Source organism: Taudactylus pleione, unplaced genomic scaffold (genome assembly GCF_031769625.1).
Source record: "Taudactylus pleione unplaced genomic scaffold, aTauple2 ptg000085l, whole genome shotgun sequence".
Classification (NCBI taxonomy): domain Eukaryota; kingdom Metazoa; phylum Chordata; class Amphibia; order Anura; family Myobatrachidae; genus Taudactylus; species Taudactylus pleione.
In genome coordinates, this window is record NW_028284487.1 from 17,072,193 (window position 1) to 17,092,643 (window position 20,451).

Consider the following 20,451-nt stretch of genomic DNA (forward strand, 5'->3'; position numbering starts at 1 on the left):
GTGCTACCTGCATTCTATCCTGTTCCTGAATTCTGTGTTGATGCATCCCTATCAGTATAAAGTGTTGGTCGCTGAAGCTAGGGTCAAAGTGATCCAGGAGAGGGCCCAGCAAAGGAGGAGAAGAGCATGCTGGACCAAGGAGTGGCTGCAGCAAAGGGATACTCGCTCTCACATGTCCCTGCTGATGGAGATCAAGGATAACAACCCGGACGACTACAGCAACTACCTGCGCATGGATGACGCCACTTTCCAGGAATTGCTGAGTATGGTGACCCCCCCCACATCCGAAGGCAGGACACAAAGTGGCGGAGGGCAATCCCTGCTGAAGAGAGACTGGTGGCTACCCTAAGGTACCTGACTACAGGAAGGTCACTGGAAGACCTGAAGTTTGGGGCCCTCATCTCCCCTCAGTCCTTGGACGTCATCATTCCAGAGACCTGCAAGGCTATTGTTAAAGTCCTGCAGTACCAGTATTGCAAGGTAAAAAAAAAACACTACACATTTGTTTCTTGTAAAAGTAAAAAAAAGTTTTTTTTTTTTTTTTAACTCTTTATATAACTGTTTTGACAGCCAATAAGGCTGCATAGACAAGACTGTGCCAACAACATTGCACAGTATTAAATAAAACATGTTTGTGTTTTTTTTTTTTTTAATATATCAATTTTACATTATGTATATAAAATGTAGAAAACAGCATTATCACCAAATTTTATCAATCCCTATAGGTAGGCTGCTGTATGTTATATGGTGGGTCAGATGCCAGTTTGAACAGGCCAATACACACATGGCACAAGTACAGATTGTGGCCCCGGCTTCCATCAATCTGTACTTGCGCCATGTGTGTAGTGACCTTGTCCAGTCAGCGTTATGACCACCGTATACCATACAGCAGCACCTATTGGGGGTGATAAAATTTGGTGATAGTACAGGCAACAATAAAAAAAACCCTAAAAATTACGAGTAACAGGGCAAATCTTCCTCTGACTCCAGCAGAGCACTATAAATGGTCTGGCTTGTGGGTAGGGTACTCGGTGGGGGAGTAATCTCCAACTGGCTGGGGGGACCTCACATATGCGCTTGGGGCAGGCGAATATAGAAGTGCGTCTGCAATGTAAGTACGGTCATTTAAATTGCTTTTGAGTGACCTAATTAATAGCTCATACACGAGCCTGTGGAAATTTATCTTAGTTGATTCATCCATTTTTCGCATTCTACTGTTAATATGCGCTGTGAAATCGTTGATATCATCCGGCGGTTTCTAAAGGATGCATTCTGCTTGTTGGAGAAATATGTCCTCCTGTTCAAAGTACTCCTGCTGCTTTTCCCCTGTTTTTTTTTTTCGTTGGGGAGGTGCGGAACATGATGTGGGGTGTTGAATGCTTGTTGGCACTGGGGAAGAATTTCCACTTCGCTGTCCCCGATCAAACTTAGGTCCAGCGTGGAGGACATATCAGGCTCTTGGGTGGGAGTCTATATAGGAAAACAAATGGAGAAACAATATTATAGTCATGTTTTAACCCATTTTTTACTATTTTTCTAGTTTCCAAAGGAGGAGTGGAAGAGCATCGCTGAAGAGTTTGAACAACGTTGGAATTTCCCTAACTGCGGAGGAGTCATCGATTGAAAACATATCCGCATCAACCCACCTGCCAACACCGGATCATATTACTACAACTACAAAGGCTTCTTCAGCATCGTTCTCATGGCAGTGGTGAATGCCAACTAAGAATTTTTGTTTGTGGATGTTGGCAAGAATGGCCGTGCTATGGATGCTGGGTCCTTCAAACAGACGACATTCTACCAGAGACTCACCAACAAAACCCTCAACTTGCCATCACTGAACGAGACACAGCACGGGCTAAATTATGTTTTCATTGTAGACGAGGCTTTTGCTTTACAAGGACATGTGATGAAGCCATTTGCACAGAGAGGACTGACCAGACAGAAGAGGATCTACAACTACCGTCTATCCCGTGCACGGCGTATTGTGGAAAATGCGTTTCGAAAACTCAGCAACCGGTTCCACATTTTCCACACCACCATAAACCAACGTGTGGACAAGATAGACTGGGTCGTGATGGCGTGTTGTGTGCTGCATAAGTTTCTGTGAAGGAAAACAACAAAACGGGAACCAGTCACAGCTATACCTGAAGATGCAGGACATTCGGAAGAGATTGCCCAGTTTACATCAGTAAACTGCACCACCAATTTCAACAACATCAACCAAACGTGCCAAAGAAGTGAGGGAGGAGTATATGGCCTATTTCAATGGACCAGGTGCGGTGCCATGGCAGGAGCACTGTCTGTGAACTAACTGACAACAGTGGACAGTTGGGATTATTCTATAAAAAAAAGATTTTGGTTTATGAACTTACCAAAATCTCCTCAGACGGTCCACTCACTTCTGCCACCTCCTCTTCTCCTTCTCGCTCGGCCATCAGGATGACAGACTGGCGTTGTGGCTCCTGATCGCTGATGAAGCTTATCAAGTGATAGTACCACAGCGTTGGATGATACACGTCATCGGTGCCTGCTCCGGACCTTTTTGAATCATCCACTTTCTTCTTCTCTTTGATGTAGACGATATGCAGGTTCTGGATTTTGTGGCGGACTGTTTTCAGGTCAGCATCCGCAATGAACTTTTTCGTGTAGTCCAACAACACCTCTAAAACTGAGAATTTCTGAGACTTTTTATGGTATTGTCTACAGCTTTTCCGCCATAGACACTATTTTGACTGTAGGATCTCGAGGAAGCCAGTCACAAACTCACGCTCACTATCCATTGACATTCCTAGGAAGAATAAAAAATAAGGACATGTAAATATTTATGTATTATTGTAAATAGTTTTGTTATTTTTAATGTTGTTAATGTTAAATGTTTTAATATGTTTTTTTTACAGGATTTAAATATGTTTGTTATGGTATTGTGATATGTTTTTCTTTTACAAGAATGTAATGTGTGTTTATTTGTATTGTAATGTTTTGTTTCTTTTACAGGAATGTAATGTGTATTTATTTGTATTGTAATGTAATGTTTTTCTTTTACAGGAATGTAATGTGTTTTTATATGTATTGTAATATTTTTTTTGTTTTTTTTACAGGAATGTAATGTGTATTTATTTGTATTGTAATGTTTTTTTTAATACAGGAATGTAATGTGTTTTTATTTGTATTGTAATGTTTTCTTTATGTTACAGAAATGTAATGTGTTTTTATTTGTACAGGTTTTTAATATATTTATGTAATAGATTTGTGTATGTTGTTGCAATACATTTGTTTATGATGTTATATTACAACATCATAAACAAATATATAACAGCAACATAAACAAAGGTAATATATTTGATTATGCTGTTGAAATATATTTTATGTTGTAATGTTTTTGTTTATGTTGTTGTAATGTTTTTGTTTATCTTGTTGTAATATGTTTTTGAAAGTTTCATATATTTGGGATGTTTTCTAGTAATTTATTAGGTAGCCCGTGACATTGATGGCCAGTGAGAGGGTAGGTGGGTGGCGCACATTGGTGGGCATGGGAGGTTAATGCATGACCCAGCCACCGTCCGCCTCATTCTGGGTCATGCATTTATAGGTGGGTGGCACACATTGGTGGGTAGCGCACATTGGTGGGCATTGGAGGTTAATGCATGACCCAGCCACCGCCATCCTCATTCCGGTGGGTGGTGGCTGGGTCATGCATTTATAGGTGGGTGGTACACATTGATGGGTAGGTGGGATTGATGCATGACCTAGCCACTGCCCGCCTCATTCCGGTGGGTGGTGGCTGGGTCATGCATTTAAAGGTGGGTGGTACACATTGATGAGAAGGTTGGTGGCACACATTGTTGGGTAGGTGGGTGGTGCACATTTGTGGGCAGTGGGGTTGATGCATGACCCAGCCACCGCCCACCTTATTCTGGCAGGTGGTGGCTGGGTCATGCATTTATAGGTGGGTGGCACACATTGGTGGGCAGTGAGGTTGCATTAATACAGTACCAATACTCACCAAAGTTCTGCAATACAGACTTCAGTGTGCAGGTTCCCAATCATGCTTCCTTCTCCTTCTATCCACTATGCTGCACAAGATGGCAGATGGGCGTGTACAGGCTCCTGTCTGTCAAATTCCGTGACGTACAATGAATCGTGAGATGCATCGTGAGTAAAAAAGTACTCACGATCGGCACCATATCGTGTCCCAGATTGGCAAATCTGCCCTACAGCACGGCAGATCTGAAGATGCGATGTACGACAAGCGGGGACGCGCATTGGCATCGTGATCATGAGTGGAAACTCACGATTTGGCCATATTTTACACGATTTGTCATCACAATTTATAGAAATCAGCCACATCGGGTAAAAAATTGCTGTGTGTGTGGGCACCTTAACTAGAACTATATGGGCCACATAGCATGATCTTAAAAGAGCCCCCCCCAGAGGTTAAAAAAAAACCTATACATTTGCCCCCATTCATGTTATGCCGCAGAGTAGTACCCCTTATACATATTATGCCATGCAGTAATGGTGCCCATTATACATTATGCCACACAGTAATGCCTCTTAAACTACACAGTAATACTCCTTACACAATCTACCACACAGTAATGCCCTTTACAGGGATAGAGTTAGGGGTTAAGTTAGCAGTGCTTACCTTTAGGCATCAGCATTGTAACCTGGTCGGGATGCCGCCATTGGGATTCTGACCACCAGGATCCCGAGTGCCGGCATCCTGTACCCAACCCATAACAAACACATAAGGACAGGGATAACAAACACATAAAGGACAGGAATAAGGACAGGAAGAACAAATGCATAAGGATAGGAATAAGGACAGGAAGAACAAACACATAGTGACAGGAATAAGAACGGGATAAGAAACACATAGGGACAGGGATAAGAAACACATAAGGACGGAATAACAAACACATGAGGACAGGAATAAGAAACACATAAGGATAGGAATAAGAAACACATTAGGGACAGGGATAAGAAACACATAGGGACAGGAATAAACAACACATAGGGACAGGAATAAGAAACACATAGGGACAGGGATAAGAAACACATAGGGATAGGGATAAGAAACACATAGGGATAGGGATAACAAACACATAAGGACAGGAATAAGGACAGAAATAGCAAACACATAAGGATAGAAATAACGAATGCATAAAGACAGGAATAGGGACAGGAAGAACAAATACATAAGCACAGGGATAAGAAACACATAAAGGACAGGAAGAACAAACACAAAGGGACAGGGATAAGAAACACACAGGGACAGGGATAACAAACACATAAGGGCAGAAATAACAGATGCAGAAAGACAGGAATAAGGACAGGAAGAACAAATACATAAGGACAGGGATAAGGACGGAATAACAAACACATGAGGACAGGAATAAGACACACATAAGGACAGGAAGAACAAATACATAAGGAAGGGGATAAGAAACATAAAGGACAGGAATAAGGACAGGAAGAATAAATACATAAGGACAGGGATAAGGACGGAATAACAAACACATGAGGACAGGAATAAGACACACATAAGGACAGGAAGAACAAATACATAAGGAAGGGGATAAGAAACATAAAGGACAGGAATAAGGACAGGAAGAATAAATACATAAGGACAGGGATAAGGATGGAATAACAAACACATGAGGACAGGGATAAGAAATACATAGGGACAGGGATAAGAAATACATAGGGACAGGGATAAGAAACACATAGGGACAGGGATAAGAAACCCATAGGGACAGGGATAAGAAACCCATAGGGACAGGAATAAGAAATACATAGGAATAGGAATAAGAAACACATAGGGACAGGTATAAGAACAGTAATAAGAAACACATAGGGACAGGAATAAGAAACACATAAGGACAGGGATAAGAAACACATAGGGACAGGTATAAGAACAGTAATAAGAAACACATAGGGACAGGAATAAGAAACACATAAGGACAGGGATAAGAAACACATAGGGACAGGGTTAAGAAACACATAGGGACAGGGATAAGAAACACATAGGGATAGAGATAAGAAACACATAAGGACAGGGATAAGAAACACATAGGGACAGGGATAAGAAACACATAGGGACAGGGATAAGGAATACATAGGGACAGGAATAAGGAAAGTAATAAGAAACACATAAGGACAGGAATGAGAAATACATAGGGACAGGGATAAGAAACACATAGGGACAGGGATAAGAAACACATAAGGACAGGAATAAGAAACACATAGGGACAGGGATAAGAAACACATAGGGACAGGGATAAGAAACACATAGTGACAGGAATAAGAAACCCATAGGGACAGGGATAAGAAACCCATAGGGACAGGAATAAGAAATACATAGGAACAGGAATAAGAAACACATAGGGACAGGTATAAGAACAGTAATAAGAAACACATAGGGACAGGAATAAGAAACACATAGGGACAGGGATAAGAAACACATAGGGACAGGGATAAGAAACACATAAGGACAGGAATAAGAAATACATAGGGACAGGAATAAGGACTGTAATAAACACATAAGGACAGGAATAAGAAACACATGAAAACAGGAATAAGGACAGTAATAAGAAACATATAAGGACGGAATAACAAACACATGAGGACAGGAATAAGAAACACATAAGGACGGAATCAGTAGCGTAACTACCGCCCCTGCAGACCCCGCGGTGGCTTGGGGGCGCGGAGGTTCGTGGGGCGTGGTGGCGGGGGGCTGCAGACTAGCCGTCCGCATGAAATCTGCTGAAAACGGCCCTCCAAAATGGCCGCCGCCTAGGAGAAGACATATGCTAGAGGTCCAGTAGGACCTGTTAGTCATCCAGGCAGGACGGTAGTGTGGACCGCACATAAGTGCAGTCCGCACTACACTACTGGTATAACAAACACACAGGCGCCGGCAGCTGTGTGTTTGTTTTAGCAGCCGATGAGAGTCAGATAGACTCTCATCGGCTGCTTGCCTTGTGCCCACTGCCGGGCTCTTCCGGCTTCCGCAGTGGGTGATGGGAGAGACGTCTCAATAAGCAACTTCCCCAGTTCTTCAGTTATCTTTCCTACAACAGAGGGACCTTGGTAAATGAGCGCCGTGTACAGCTGAACAAGAGAGACATATCTCCCATCATGCAGAGTGGGCCGGGACTATGGCGGATGGAGGAGCAGATGCCGGAGCGTGGATCAAGGTAAGTGGATTTTGTTTGTGTGTGTCTGTCTGGCGGGGGGGGGTGTTTACTACTACTACGGGGACTGCATAGTGGGGGACTACTACTGGGGGGACTACTACTAGAGGCACTGCACTACTGGGGACACTGCATAGGTGGGGGACTGCTACTGGGGGCACTGCATAGGTGGGGGCATTGCTGGGTGAGAACTACTACTGGAGGCACTGCTGGGGGGACTACCACTGGGGGCACTGCTGAGTGGTTAGTACTGGGGTCACTATATAAGGGGGACTACTACTGGGGGCATTATATAAGGGGCACTGCATAGGGGGGGCACTATCTGGGGCACTATATAAAGGGCACTGCATAGGGGACTACTACTGGGGGCATTGCTGGGGGAGGACTACAACAGGGGGTATTGCTGGGGGGCACTACTACTGGGGGCATTGCTGGGGGGGACTACTACTGGGGGCACTACTGGGGGGGCTACTACTGGAGGCATTGCTGGGGGGCTACTGCTGGGGGGGACTACTACTGGAGGCACTGCACTGGTGAGACCACTACTGGGGGCACTGCATAGGTGGGGGACTACTACTGGGGGCACTGCATAGGTGGGGGCATTGCTGGGGGAGGACTACTACTGGAGGCACTGCTGGGAGGACTACCACTGGGGGCACTGCTGGGGGGGACTACTACTGGGGGCATTGCTGGGGGGGGCTACTGCTGGGGGGGACTACTACTGGAGGCACTGCATTTGTGGGACCACTACTGGGGGCACTGCACATGTGGGGATTACTGCTGGGGGCACTGCATAGGTGGGGACTACTACTGGGGGCACTGCATAGGTGGGTGAGTACTACTGGGGGCATTGCTGGGGGAGGACTACTACTGGAGGCACTGCTGGGGGGGACTACTACTGGGGGCACTGCTGGTGGGTTAGTACTGGGGTCACTATATAAGGGGGACTACTACTGGGGGCATTATATAAGGGGCACTGCATAGGGGGGGCACTATATAAGGGGCACTGCATATGGGGACTACTAGGGGGGGCAATACATAAGGGGCACTGCATAGGGGGACTACTACTGGGGGCATTGCTGGGGAGGGCGATTACTACTGGGGGCATTGCTGGGGGAGGACTACTACTGGAGGCACTGCTGGGGGGGACTACTACTGGGGGCATTGCTGGGGGGGACTACTACTGGGGGCATTGCTGGTGGGGCTACTACTGGGGCCATTATATAAGGGGCACTACATAGGGGACCACTACTGGGGGTACTGTATAAGGGGCACTGCATAAGGGCTTGTGTAGCTATCCGAGAGAGGGGGGGGTTGGAGGAGCCGGTGGGTCTGCAGTGGCCACAACCTGACGCCCCCCACACCCAGGCCACTCAGGTTGCTAGATGTGTACCAGATGCTGCTGTGTGCAGGCTGCAATGCTCTGTCTCTGTGTACTGGAGCAATGCTCTGCTTTTGTGCTCTGTCTGTGTACGGGAGGGATGATCTGTACAGGATCTTCGTTATGGTGATGATTATTGGTGCTCTGTGATACATGGTGTACTGTACATATAAATGCAGTGTGAGGGATGCTAGTAGTATAGGATGCTTTATACGACTGTAAGAGATGCCCAGTGACTAGCAGGGAAGTGCTGTGAATTAGAAGGGATACCTGTGACTAGAAGAAATGCTCTGTGACTAGCAGGGATGCTCTGTGAATTCACAGTAGCACCGGTACCCCCATTTACATACACTCCCAAATATATGTATATATATATATATATATATATATATTATACCCCTGGCAATGAGCATGGAGCCCCTGGCAATGGGTATGGAACACCTGACAACAAGCATGAAACCCAGAGACCCCGTGCATCTAGCATGAAACCCCTGGTAATGAGCATAAAACCCCTGACAACGAGCATGAGACCCCTGACGAGCAGGTAATTTTAAAGTAATTAGAAACCTTACTGTGGGGCATAAAATGGTGTCAGGGGGCAAATATGTAAGTGGCACTTTGGTAATAGGCATTACAGTGTGTGGCATAATGTGTAATGGGCATTATGGTGTGTGGAATAATCTGTAAGGGGCATTACAGTGTGTGGCATGTGTAAGGGGCATTACTACAAGGAGGAAAAATACTGTAAACTGTCTAGGGGAGGGTGGAAGCACATTTTTAACTTTTGCACTGGGAGCCAAATTGCGTATAAATGGCCCTGTAATTATTTTACCAAAATGCCGGGGGGCGACAGAAACATTTTTGGCAGGGAGGAGCAAAATTTATAGTTACGCCACTGGACAGAATAACAAACACATGAGGACAGGAATAAGAAATACATAAGGACAGGAATAAGGACAGTAATAAGAAACACATTAGGACAAGCATAACAAACACATAGGAACAGGAATAAGGACAGTAATAAGAAACACATGAGGACAAGCATAACAAATACATAAGGACAGGAAAACAGTTTTTCACTTCAAAATCATTAAATGGTAATAATAAATAAAGAGGAGAAAAGTAAAAATGGAGAGAGTGCAGTGGACACCAATGAAACCAGATAAAATAAATTAACATTAGTCCTGTTTTTTACAATTGGAGGTCACTGTGAACATGGGAATATGCCAAAGCTCTCCCTAAGGGATGGTGCACTCGGAAATTGGTGACCGCAAGACTTTCCTTCCAAAAATAGGTTCTGTAGACACAAAAACATTGAAGAGGTAGAACTTTGTGAATATACAGACTGACAACCAAGCCGCACTGCTCTGGAGACACTCATCTCTTTGGGCTCTATTTATTAACATTATTTTGACTAAAATAAAGTGAAAAAGGGTGTTTTCACACCCTTTTCACATTATTTTAGTATCACCTATAGTTATTACAGGGCAATTGGAGTAGAATTCGTAAAATTCTACTCCAACCCCTGATTATCACTTATATTTAGTAAGCAGATCGCATTTCCCATAATTGTAAAGGGAAATGTGATCCGACCAGAGTTACTAAAATTAAAATGTGAAAAAAAATACCTAGGGAGGCCCTGTGATAATAACGCCACCTGGAGGTGGCGTTATCCAGGGTCTCCCCGGTTACCGGACTCCTGCTCCGCTCTAACGGGGAGAGCAGAGCCGGGAGTCGGTCCCAGTAATCAGCTGTGTGGTCTAAACAGACCGCAAGCGGATTCACTGTAAAAAAAAAAATAGTAAAAAAAAAAAACTAACTTACCTGACTCCAGGGACCAGTGATCGGGGCTCCGGGTGATGTCCTCCCACTGGTCAGCTGGTCTCCCATAGTGCACTACGGCCCGGTCATCAGGTGATCGGGTCCCAGTACAGTATGGGAGACCAGCTGACCGGAGGACATGGAGGATATCACCGGAGGCCCGGATCATGCAGGTAAGTGTAATTAAGAGAGGGGGTCACAGGGGGGAGGGGGGTCCATGATCGCTGGGGCGGGGCTTCGCTCCAGGGGCGGGGCTTAGCGCCGGGGGGGTTACAGCGACTGCCGGTCGGCGCATGCGCGGGCACTTTGTCATGGTATTGTTTCCGAAAATACCGTGACTAGTGTGCGGATGGGATTCGCAGGGACAGAGCTTTATCGCAAGCTCTGTCCCTGCAAGGATTTGTAGTAAATCCCTGTGATATTGCCTGAATTCGCAATGCGAATTCAGTCGTTAATATCACACTACAATCTGCATTCAATATGCGGATTGTAGTAAATAGAGCCCCTAGTCAAAATAGGCTTTAGTATTTCCAGGAACTGGTTTTCCTGTGCAAATATATACCTGACAGAAGTGATCCATCTGGCAATAGTTTGTTTAGTCGCTGGACAACCCCTCTTATAGGACAAATGGGTCATCTATTTTCCTAGCTGCTGACATCTTTATCCAGGTAGAGCCTCAGGTCTCGTCTGATGTTTAAAAGAAGGCTTAGTACATGGGACATCACTGCCTTTATGGAAAATGATATAGGAAGACCTACACAAAAACTTTCCAGTTCTGAAACTTTTCCAGACGATATTGCCAAAATAGGATTGTTGGGACCTGTAGGCCACCTGTGATAAAACAATATAATTTAACTAATTACTATTACCCTTGCACCCAAAGCCCAGGGGATGCTTTAAGCCCAGGGCTGACAATTTTAATGCTGGTTTCCATTATGGTAAGGGGACACCACACTGTGTGTCTCCCTGCTAATGCATCAGTCCCCCTGGCTGGTTCAGCACAGTGCTGGTTATTAGAAAATAGGAGGGACCCCACATTGTTTTTCACCCTTTTTTCCAATACCAGCCTAGGCTCAGAGGCCCGGGGCTGGTTGTGGATTTAGGGGGGAACCCACGCATTTTTTTTCTTTTAATTACAACCATTTATATATTAATTTTAATACAACAAAGCTTGCACAGATCATAGTGATCTGTGCAGAGCCTTTACTCCACAGCAGATTGACAGCAGGTTTGCCGTTGGATCTGCTGTGGAATCGGGATTAGAAATCCCAGGGATATTGATGTTGGATTTTGATAGTCAAAACTGATGCATAATAAATAGTGTATTTTTAGACTGTAATCCTGATTAAATCAATGGCAGATCTGATCATTAGTGAATTTACCCCTGGGTCTCAAACTACTGTCTAGAAGCTCATCTGTACCATATCACCCCACTAGTTAAGTTATCAGAACTGATCTCGATGAGTTCTAGACACCACCGTTTCAATGGAATGCAACATGTTCGCCAGTGCTTGGTTGTGCCCAGGACTTAATCTCAGAGAAGTAATAAGTTAGCAGGTAACATGATAGCAGGGACAGATGGTGCACCAACAGAAAACAGATGTTTGCTGATGGGACACCCCATAAATGTACCAAGTCTATTAAATGCAGGCTGTGTGGAGGAGTTATTTGTGAAGGTTGTATAGCAGGTAACAGTATGCAACCAGAAGTAGTATGAAAAGCAGTGCAGCAGGTAATGTTCGTGGGATGCAGGAAAAGCTATTAGGCACAATGAAACTATTGGCAGAACCTATGTTGATAGGTGTCAGCAGTGTGTGATGGAGGCCAGTCCACACAAATAGCTTAACCAGGGATTGGTTTATTAACAGAGAGAAACACTCATATCTGTCCAAAGGATGGAGGAAGAAGAACGCGTGGTAAGGCGTGCATGCGCAGAAGGCACATTGAGTCGTAGGTTGCGCATGAACAGCAGCGCACCTCCATTACTATGGGGACCTTGTCATTCCTATACCCCCAACCCCTCTCCCAAGGATATCTCAGGTTACATGACAATAAGACATTTCTGTAACCAAAACACAAGAGAACACAAAATAACACAATATGACATAACACATCAAAATGGGATGTAGTCAGCATCCCGGCAGACGGGCTGCTCTGTATTCTTACAGCTGGGGTCCCATATCCAACCCCATCAAAATTTCAAAATGCACTAAAGTCCACATTTTGGTAGTAAGGCATTGAGCACATATGACAACAGACCCTTAGTTAACATATCTGCAATGTTTCCCATCAGTAGTTACATACATAGTTACATACATCACTCTGACTAAAGTGCTATCCCCCAGATTTCTTATAAAATGTTGTCTCATGGCAATGTGCTTAGACCGGCCATAGTGTTTGGTGCTGGATGACAAATCAATTGCAACTTTATTGTGACATGCAATGCTGCAAGATAGCAAGTTCTCTGTTCTCATATTCCCCATCATTATCACTTTGGAAAGGGACACCATGTTTGTTTACCCTTCACGCAATTTCCACATTCTGGTCTTTCTGGGTTGCTCATTGACATAATTGTCACCGTGCCATCTAGAAGCTTTTGTACATTGTCATATCCTAAGTGACTCCTAAGCCATAGTTCTTTAGATTGCTTGGAATCTGAAGCCACCTTCGCACAACACTCCTCAGAGTCTATGATATACAGTTATTAGCACCAGGTTGTCATTGCAATTACAGTCCCTTCATTATTTTGTACACAATATAATATCCCTCTGAAATGGACCTTCTATCACTTATTTTCCAGTATACTGATAGCAATCAGATTGGTTCCTAGATCTGGTATAAATAACACATCTTCTATGTTAGTGAAAACTGTTTCGCTCCTGATCCACAAGAGCACCCTGACTATTTCAACTTTTGTGGCATTTTGGACTTTATCTCCTATTCCTTTAACTTTTACAGGCTCACATGGTTTTAGTGACTTGAACCAACTTGTATTACAGCTGAAGTGCTTCGTGGCTCCTGAGTCCATGTACCAGCAATCATTGCGATAACTGTCTACTAAATTTAATGCTGAAGTGCCACTTGGTTTACTTGCTCTACATTCTGAAGCCTTATGTGCCATCTTATGACACTTGAAGCACTTGTATCAAGGACTTTTGGGTTTTGTGCCCTTTGACAATAGAATAGAATTTTTATAATTGGTCTCAACAGGTATGCACTCTATAAACTGCAGTAACTTGGCCCGTACAATCACCGTTGATAGCTTCACAGTGCATTACCACAAAGCCACTACTAGAAAATCATACTCTGGCATAAGGTTTTGCAGCATCATCATTGCAACTACCTCCTTGTCTACTTGAACACCTACTGAAGATAATTGCTGAGATAGCATTCTATCTATATATTCATTCATATTCTTGAATGCACATAGCTTAGTGCCCTACTAAGTGCACATCAGGTTGATTCTTCTCACTAGCCATTGTCTACATAAGATGTCTGTAATACTACTCCTATTTCGTGTGCTGTCAAACTTTGTTCTGCACACTCTGTCAGCCTGGACCCATAACCTGTTCACAAAACCTATGTTGGTTTCAGTGGTGTGTAATGGAGGTCAGCCCACATAATAAATAGCTTAACCAGGCATTGGATTATTAACCAGGTAGAATAGCAGGATGTGAGACAACACAGGGTTAATGTGGCATAACACAGGAACATGCAATGGGAGACAGATCCAGCCAAGAGCTGGTTAGTACAGGCAGTGTGCAGTGATTGCAGTGTGCACCTGCAGAGTACATGCAGTGGTGGCAGTGACACCGCTACTGCTATACGTGGCACCAGTATCTCTGAGGCATGATCTCACTAATAGAGACACTTAGGGACAGATTCAATTAGCCGTGAGGTTCTCCCCGCGACTAATTGCCATCCAAAATCCCCGCAGCGCGGGGAAAAGCTCTTCAATTAAATAGCCTTTTTCCCGCACCGTAAAATCGGGACTCTCGATTTGGTTGTTTTAACGTGGATATTACCTCGCACCTCCATGAGCTGCGAGGTAAAGACCAACTGCGGGGACTCGCGCGAGTGGTCTCGGGGACTCCCGCGCGAGGAATTCCCAACATTTTAATTGGCCCAGCACGGCAATTACTGCGGAAAACACTGCAGCTAATTGAATCTGCCCCTTAGGGTCCGATCTGTCTGGAATAGGGGGGAAGAAGAACACACTGTAAGGCACGCATGTGCAGAAGGTGCATTGGGTCGGAGGTTGCGCATGCACAGCAGGTACCTCCGTTACTATGGGGACCATGTCACATACAAGGACAGAAACGTCTGCCTGATTGCAGGCAAAGTAGATAATAATTGTCAGTCTTTAATAGAAGTATTTAGTATGGTGCATACCACATATGGGTAAATGGCTCAAGTGGAAGTTAAGCAAAGTAGAGACCACAGGCATCATTTTGTCCAGGCAGGAATAAGGCAGTCGGGGTCACAGACAAAAGATTCAATCCAGGCGCCAATAAGGGAAAGTTTAGATCAGACAGGATGAGAATAAATGGCAGGATTCCGGAAATGCTAGCATGTGAATTATACAACCGTATACTGTCTGTGGTTATTTAACCCTGCGTCAGGTGCACCTCTGGGACTCCCAGGTTCAGGCGCAGTGCGCCTGACAGGCGCTTGTTATAAAATCGTCATTAGCACCTAATTAACTCACTTCTAATGCTCTTAAAGTGATCAGTGACCTTCATTGGATGTACAAAGAGAAAATATATGGAAATCTGATTCACATAACCACTTTTATTAACCTTAAAGCAAGTAAAACAAAAAATACTGCATTTTAAGAGGCGCAGTGTGCCTAAGAGGCCAACCTGGACAAACCTACATATTTCCGCAAAATACCCACAACCTTTGTAATTTTCATTCATAAAATGAGCAAAATACACAAAATTGTGAGAAAATAAAAAGAAATACGTACCTTCAAAAGTCGAACGAGTTCGGGCGCAATGAGCCTCCGAGGCCAGGAAGGTCACTACTGCACTCCACACAGGCGGCGGTAAAACTGACTAGGGGGGTTTCAAACAGCACTTAGAGATAGGAAGGTACTAGTAGGGGCAGGCCCCTGCGCCCCCTTGCGGCGGAGAGGTGAGCGAGAACAGCTTTGTGGTGCCTGTCAGGCCAGCTGCGCCTGACGCAGGGTTAAGGTCGCTGGCATCAATGAGAATCAGGTGGACGAATGATTTCCATATGACATAAATAATATGACAGAATTACAGATCTCAGAATAAAACAACAGAGATGCTGGCGAAACCAGTACCTGCAATGAGCATCAAAATAACAACATAAATAAACTGCTGCTCCTCACAAGATTCTGCAAAAAAGACAATGGGTAAGGCAATTCAAAGGAGGAAGAGGTTTTCTCGCACTCTATGGTAGTTTCTAGCAGAAACAGGATTCCATTCAAGATGTCAATCACATTGTCCTAGAGATCTTTAGTTCTAAAGCTGGGTACATACACGTAAACATTTTCTGCCCAATAATCCAACTAGTTGATTGGTTGGAATGAAAATCTGGTAATGTATGGGAGTAACTGATGATCAGCAATTTGCTCCTAAATGCCAGAAAACAGATGAAAATGGTGGTTCAGACAAGTTTGTTAAATGTTTGATCTAAACAATTTGTTCAAACAACAGTTTTTGTCCATTTTCTGGCGTTTGGGAGCAAATTGCTGATTGTCATTTGCTTTCATACCTTACCAGATTTTCATTCCAACCAATCAACTAGTTGGATGGTTGGACAGAAAATCTTAACGTGTGTACCCAGCTTTAGATTCATGATTTCAATAGCCATATTGATAGTGTCAACTGAGTTATATCCTGATGAAGAGGACTCTTTCAGATCCTGAGATCTCAAGCAAAAGCCTTCCATTTTGTGGTTCAACCAAGATGCCATCTACCGACATCTGGCTGACCCCATTTTTGCATTATCTGAAGAAAAACCTATGAGAAGAAGTGGCCTTTGGTGAGGATTCCGATTTTCCAGTATCCTCACTAGATAGATAAGGGACCTGCAGACTGCACAACATTTGGATTTCCTATCAGGTTTAGTCCAGGCTTCATTTAGTAAATCCATGGGGTATATTTACTAAAGGACAATTTGAAAAAATTGCAAACCAACCAAAACCGCAAATTTACTAAAGTCAAAAAATGTATGATGTTTAGAATACTTTAGAATATCGGATGCACAATCAATAGTTTAATATAGAAGACTATAGAAACACCCAGATTTGTTAATGGTCGGTTTGTAAAACGACTAATCACCGACCAAAAAACACACCCAAATAAAAGACCAAATACTAGATCTGCCTGTGGCAGGTGAGTTTGAGAGAAGCACTGCACAGATCACTATGATCTGTGTGCAGGCTTTTTAGAGTTACAAGTTCAGAAAGAGCATGGGATTCCCCCTATTTTCCTATAACCAGCCGGAACATTGACAGGGGGGTCTAGGTGCACAGATGTACCGGGCCTTAAGGTTCTAGGGGACCAGTGGGGCCCACAGATAAACTTAGCTCTAACCACTGCCTGCGCTGCTGTAGTGATCAGCAGGGGGCAGGCACATACAGGATCAGTCCGGGGAGCCTTATTGCCGCAGCAGTGGCCAGTGTAATAAAGTTTTTTTTTATTGCAGTGCAGTGTGCGTGACATCATGATGTCACGCAGTACTGCACCGCTGAAAGAGAGGAGCCTTGGCAAGCAGCCAGAAGACATAGAATAGTGTAGAAGAAAGCGCAAATAGAATATTGATTTGATATATTTAATATAAAAAAATGTTAAACCTTAATGGTAAAAACAGGGGAAGAACCACCTGAATCATATATAAATCCACAAAATAAGTACAAGAGCTGTATATATATATTCAACAGTATAAATTTAAATTATTTTCACATATAAAATAGAATTGAATTAAATAATATTAAATTAAATAAAATACATGTATAATTGCTGCATATATATTGATCAAATTGTTCTATATATATCCTTTGTGGGACAAAAGCCTCAATCCGATGTTATAGGTATACAATCATTCCCAATTGATAAATGGATTCTTGTTAGATGAATAGTATAATCACTTGTGCATATTGCACTAGTATTGGTTAATTGAACAATGGTATTGTGCACAATACTAGCTGACCTGTTATGTAACTCCCAATTGCGCTCCGAAAACAAAAAGAGGGCAGTGTCCGGAATGCCTCTCTGATGTTGAAAAGTCACCGCACAGAGGGGTAATGATGATGATGTACACCGGGAATATAGCAGTCCTGAATAACCACTCAGTGTGGAGTCACCTAGCAGGAGCCATCTGACTGGTGTGTATATGCTTTCAATCGCCGCAGCAGTAAATGATCACTGTTAGTCAGCGGTCAGGGCTCCGTGTAAGGGAGAACCAGGAGGAGAGCTGAGCCGAATATCAGCTGGATCTGCGGCTGTTGGTATTCCTGCCACACACAGTCGGAGCTCCGTTGAAGCCAAAATAAATAAGCCGGCTATTTGCTGGTGCACGGCTGCTGGAAATAAAGCCTGTGCCGGTGCTTAATATTCCGTCTGAAGTTCAGTCATAAATAAGGAAATAAGTCTAACGCGTTTCTCAGCCTTCTTGTATCTGGCCGTTTCCTCAGAGACAATTGTAAACATACAACACAACAGCTGCCCCAAAAAACACTTATGCTATGGCATGCCTAAACTGGCCCTTGTGGCTGTAAAATTAGATCCTCGCCTTATAAAAAAAACTATGAATTACACATACTGCAATGTTCTTTGCATTATGTGGTGGTCGCTGTGATATTCTCTGTATTATATGGCAGTCACTGAAGCTCTCTGCAGTATATGGCAGTCACTGTGATGCTCTCTGTACGATATGTCAGTCACTGTGATGCTTTCTGTATGATATATCAGTCACTGTGATGCTTTCTGTATGATGTCAGTCACTGTGATGCTCTCTATATGATATGTCAGTCACTGTAATGCTCTCTGTATATATCAGTCACTGTGATGCTCTCTGTATGATATGTCAGTCACTGTGATGCTCTCTGTATGATGTCAGTCACTGCCATGCTCTCTGTATGATGTCAGTCACTGTGATGCTCTCTGTATGATATGTCAGTCACTGTGATGATCTCTGTATGATGTCAGTCACTGCGCTGCTCCCTGTATGATATGTCAGTCACTGTAATGCTCTCTGTATGTCAGTCACTGTGATGCTCTCTGTATGATGTCAGTCTCTGCGCTGCTCTCTGTATATGTCAGTCACTGTAATGCTCTCTGTATGATGTCAGTCACTGCCATGCTATCTGTATATGTCAGTCACTGTGATGCTCTCTGTATGATATGTCAGTCACTGCGCTGCTCTCTGTATGTCAGTCACTGCCATGCTCTCTGTATGATATGTCAGTCACTGTAATGCTCTCTGTATAATGTCAGTCACTGTGATGCTCTCTGTATGATATGTCAGTCACTATGATGCTCTCTGCATGATGTCAGTCACTGTGATGCTTTCTGTATAAAATGTCAGTCACTTTGATGCTCTCTGTATGTCAGTCACTGTGATGCTGTCTGTATAAAATGTCAGTCACTGTGATGCTCTCTGTATGATATGTCAGTCACTATGATGCTCTCTGCATGATGTCAGTCACTGTGATACTTTCTGTATAAAATGTCAGTCACTTTGATGCTCTCTGTATATGTCAGTCACTATGATGCTCTCTGCATGATGTCAGTCACTGTGATGCTTTCTGTATAAAATGTCAGTCACTTTGATGCTCTCTGTATGTCAGTCACTATGATGCTCTCTGCATGTCAGTCACTGTGATGCTGTCTGTATAAAATGTCAGTCACTGTGATGCTCTCTGTATGATATGTCAGTCACTGTGATGCTCTCTGTATATGTCAGTCACTATGATGCTCTCTGCATGATGTCAGTCACTGTGATGCTTTCTGTATAAAATGTCAGTCACTTTGATGCTCTCTGTATATGTCAGTCACTATGATGTTCTCTGCATGATGTCAGTCACTGTGATGCTTTTTGTATAAAATGTCAGTCACTTTGATGCTCTCTGCATGTCAGTCACTGTGATGCTGTCTGTATAAAATGTCAGTCACTGTGATGCTCTCTGTATGATATATCAGTCACTGTGATGCTCTCTGTATGATATGTCAGTCACTATGATGCTCTCTGCATGATGTCAGTCACTGTGATGCTTTCTGTATAAAATGTCAGTCACGTTGATGCTCTCTGTATATGTCAGTCACTATGATGCTCTCTGCATGATGTCAGTCACTGTGATGCTGTCTGTATAAAATGTCAGTCACTGTGATGCTCTCTGTATATGTCAGTCACTATGATGCTCTCTGCATGATGTCAGTCACTGTGATGCTGTCTGTATAAAATGTCAGTCACTGTGATGCTCTCTGTATGATATATCAGTCACTGTGATGCTCTCTGTATGATATGTCAGTCACTATGATGCTCTCAGCATGATGTCAGTCACTGTGATGCTTTCTGTATAAAATGTCAGTCTGTATATGTCAGTCACTATGCTCTCTGTATATGTCAGTCACTATGATGCTCTCTGCATGATGTCAGTCACTGTGATGCTGTCTGTATAAAATGTCAGTCACTGTGATGTTCTCTGTATGATATATCAGTCACTGTGAGTCCACAGGCTTATTTTGTGCTCATGTGGATCTTGGGGCCCGGTACAGGTGTCCCCTTAGATCCCCCCTTTTCCCCTGTCGCCGGGCCTAGCTGCTTGACCTGACCCCGACCACCGGAGAACCTGCACTGCAGAATTCAGCAGCCAAGGCTGATCACTTGCAAGCGACCTCCACCTTCCTAGAAGGAGTGGGAGGCATTAGGCATGCTGCTCAGACAGCCTCTGGAATTTGGTTGGTATTGTGCTCATGCACCATTGGTGCTAGCTGCACCATGTACACTGGATACTACCTGCGTCGGTAGGGACCATAATTCTCAGATGAAATCAGGGAAGGGCATTAATGGAGGCGC

At 43.8% G+C, this 20,451-nt stretch overlaps 1 protein-coding gene across 1 annotated transcript; it reads right to left on the reverse strand.

Annotated features, from left to right (window-relative positions):
• Nucleotides 1-603: 603 nt before the first annotated feature.
• LOC148532091 (uncharacterized) lies at nucleotides 604-16,344 on the reverse strand. The gene is made up of 7 exons (XM_088468403.1): nucleotides 16,212-16,344; nucleotides 15,710-15,763; nucleotides 12,922-13,089; nucleotides 11,823-11,928; nucleotides 11,058-11,232; nucleotides 2,376-2,726; nucleotides 604-1,470 (listed from the first exon to the last, which is right to left on the reverse strand). Exons 1-7 carry the CDS (start codon nucleotides 16,342-16,344, stop codon nucleotides 1,180-1,182), a joined length of 1,278 nt encoding a protein of 425 aa, XP_088324529.1. The 3' UTR covers nucleotides 604-1,179.
• Nucleotides 16,345-20,451: the final 4,107 nt, after the last annotated feature.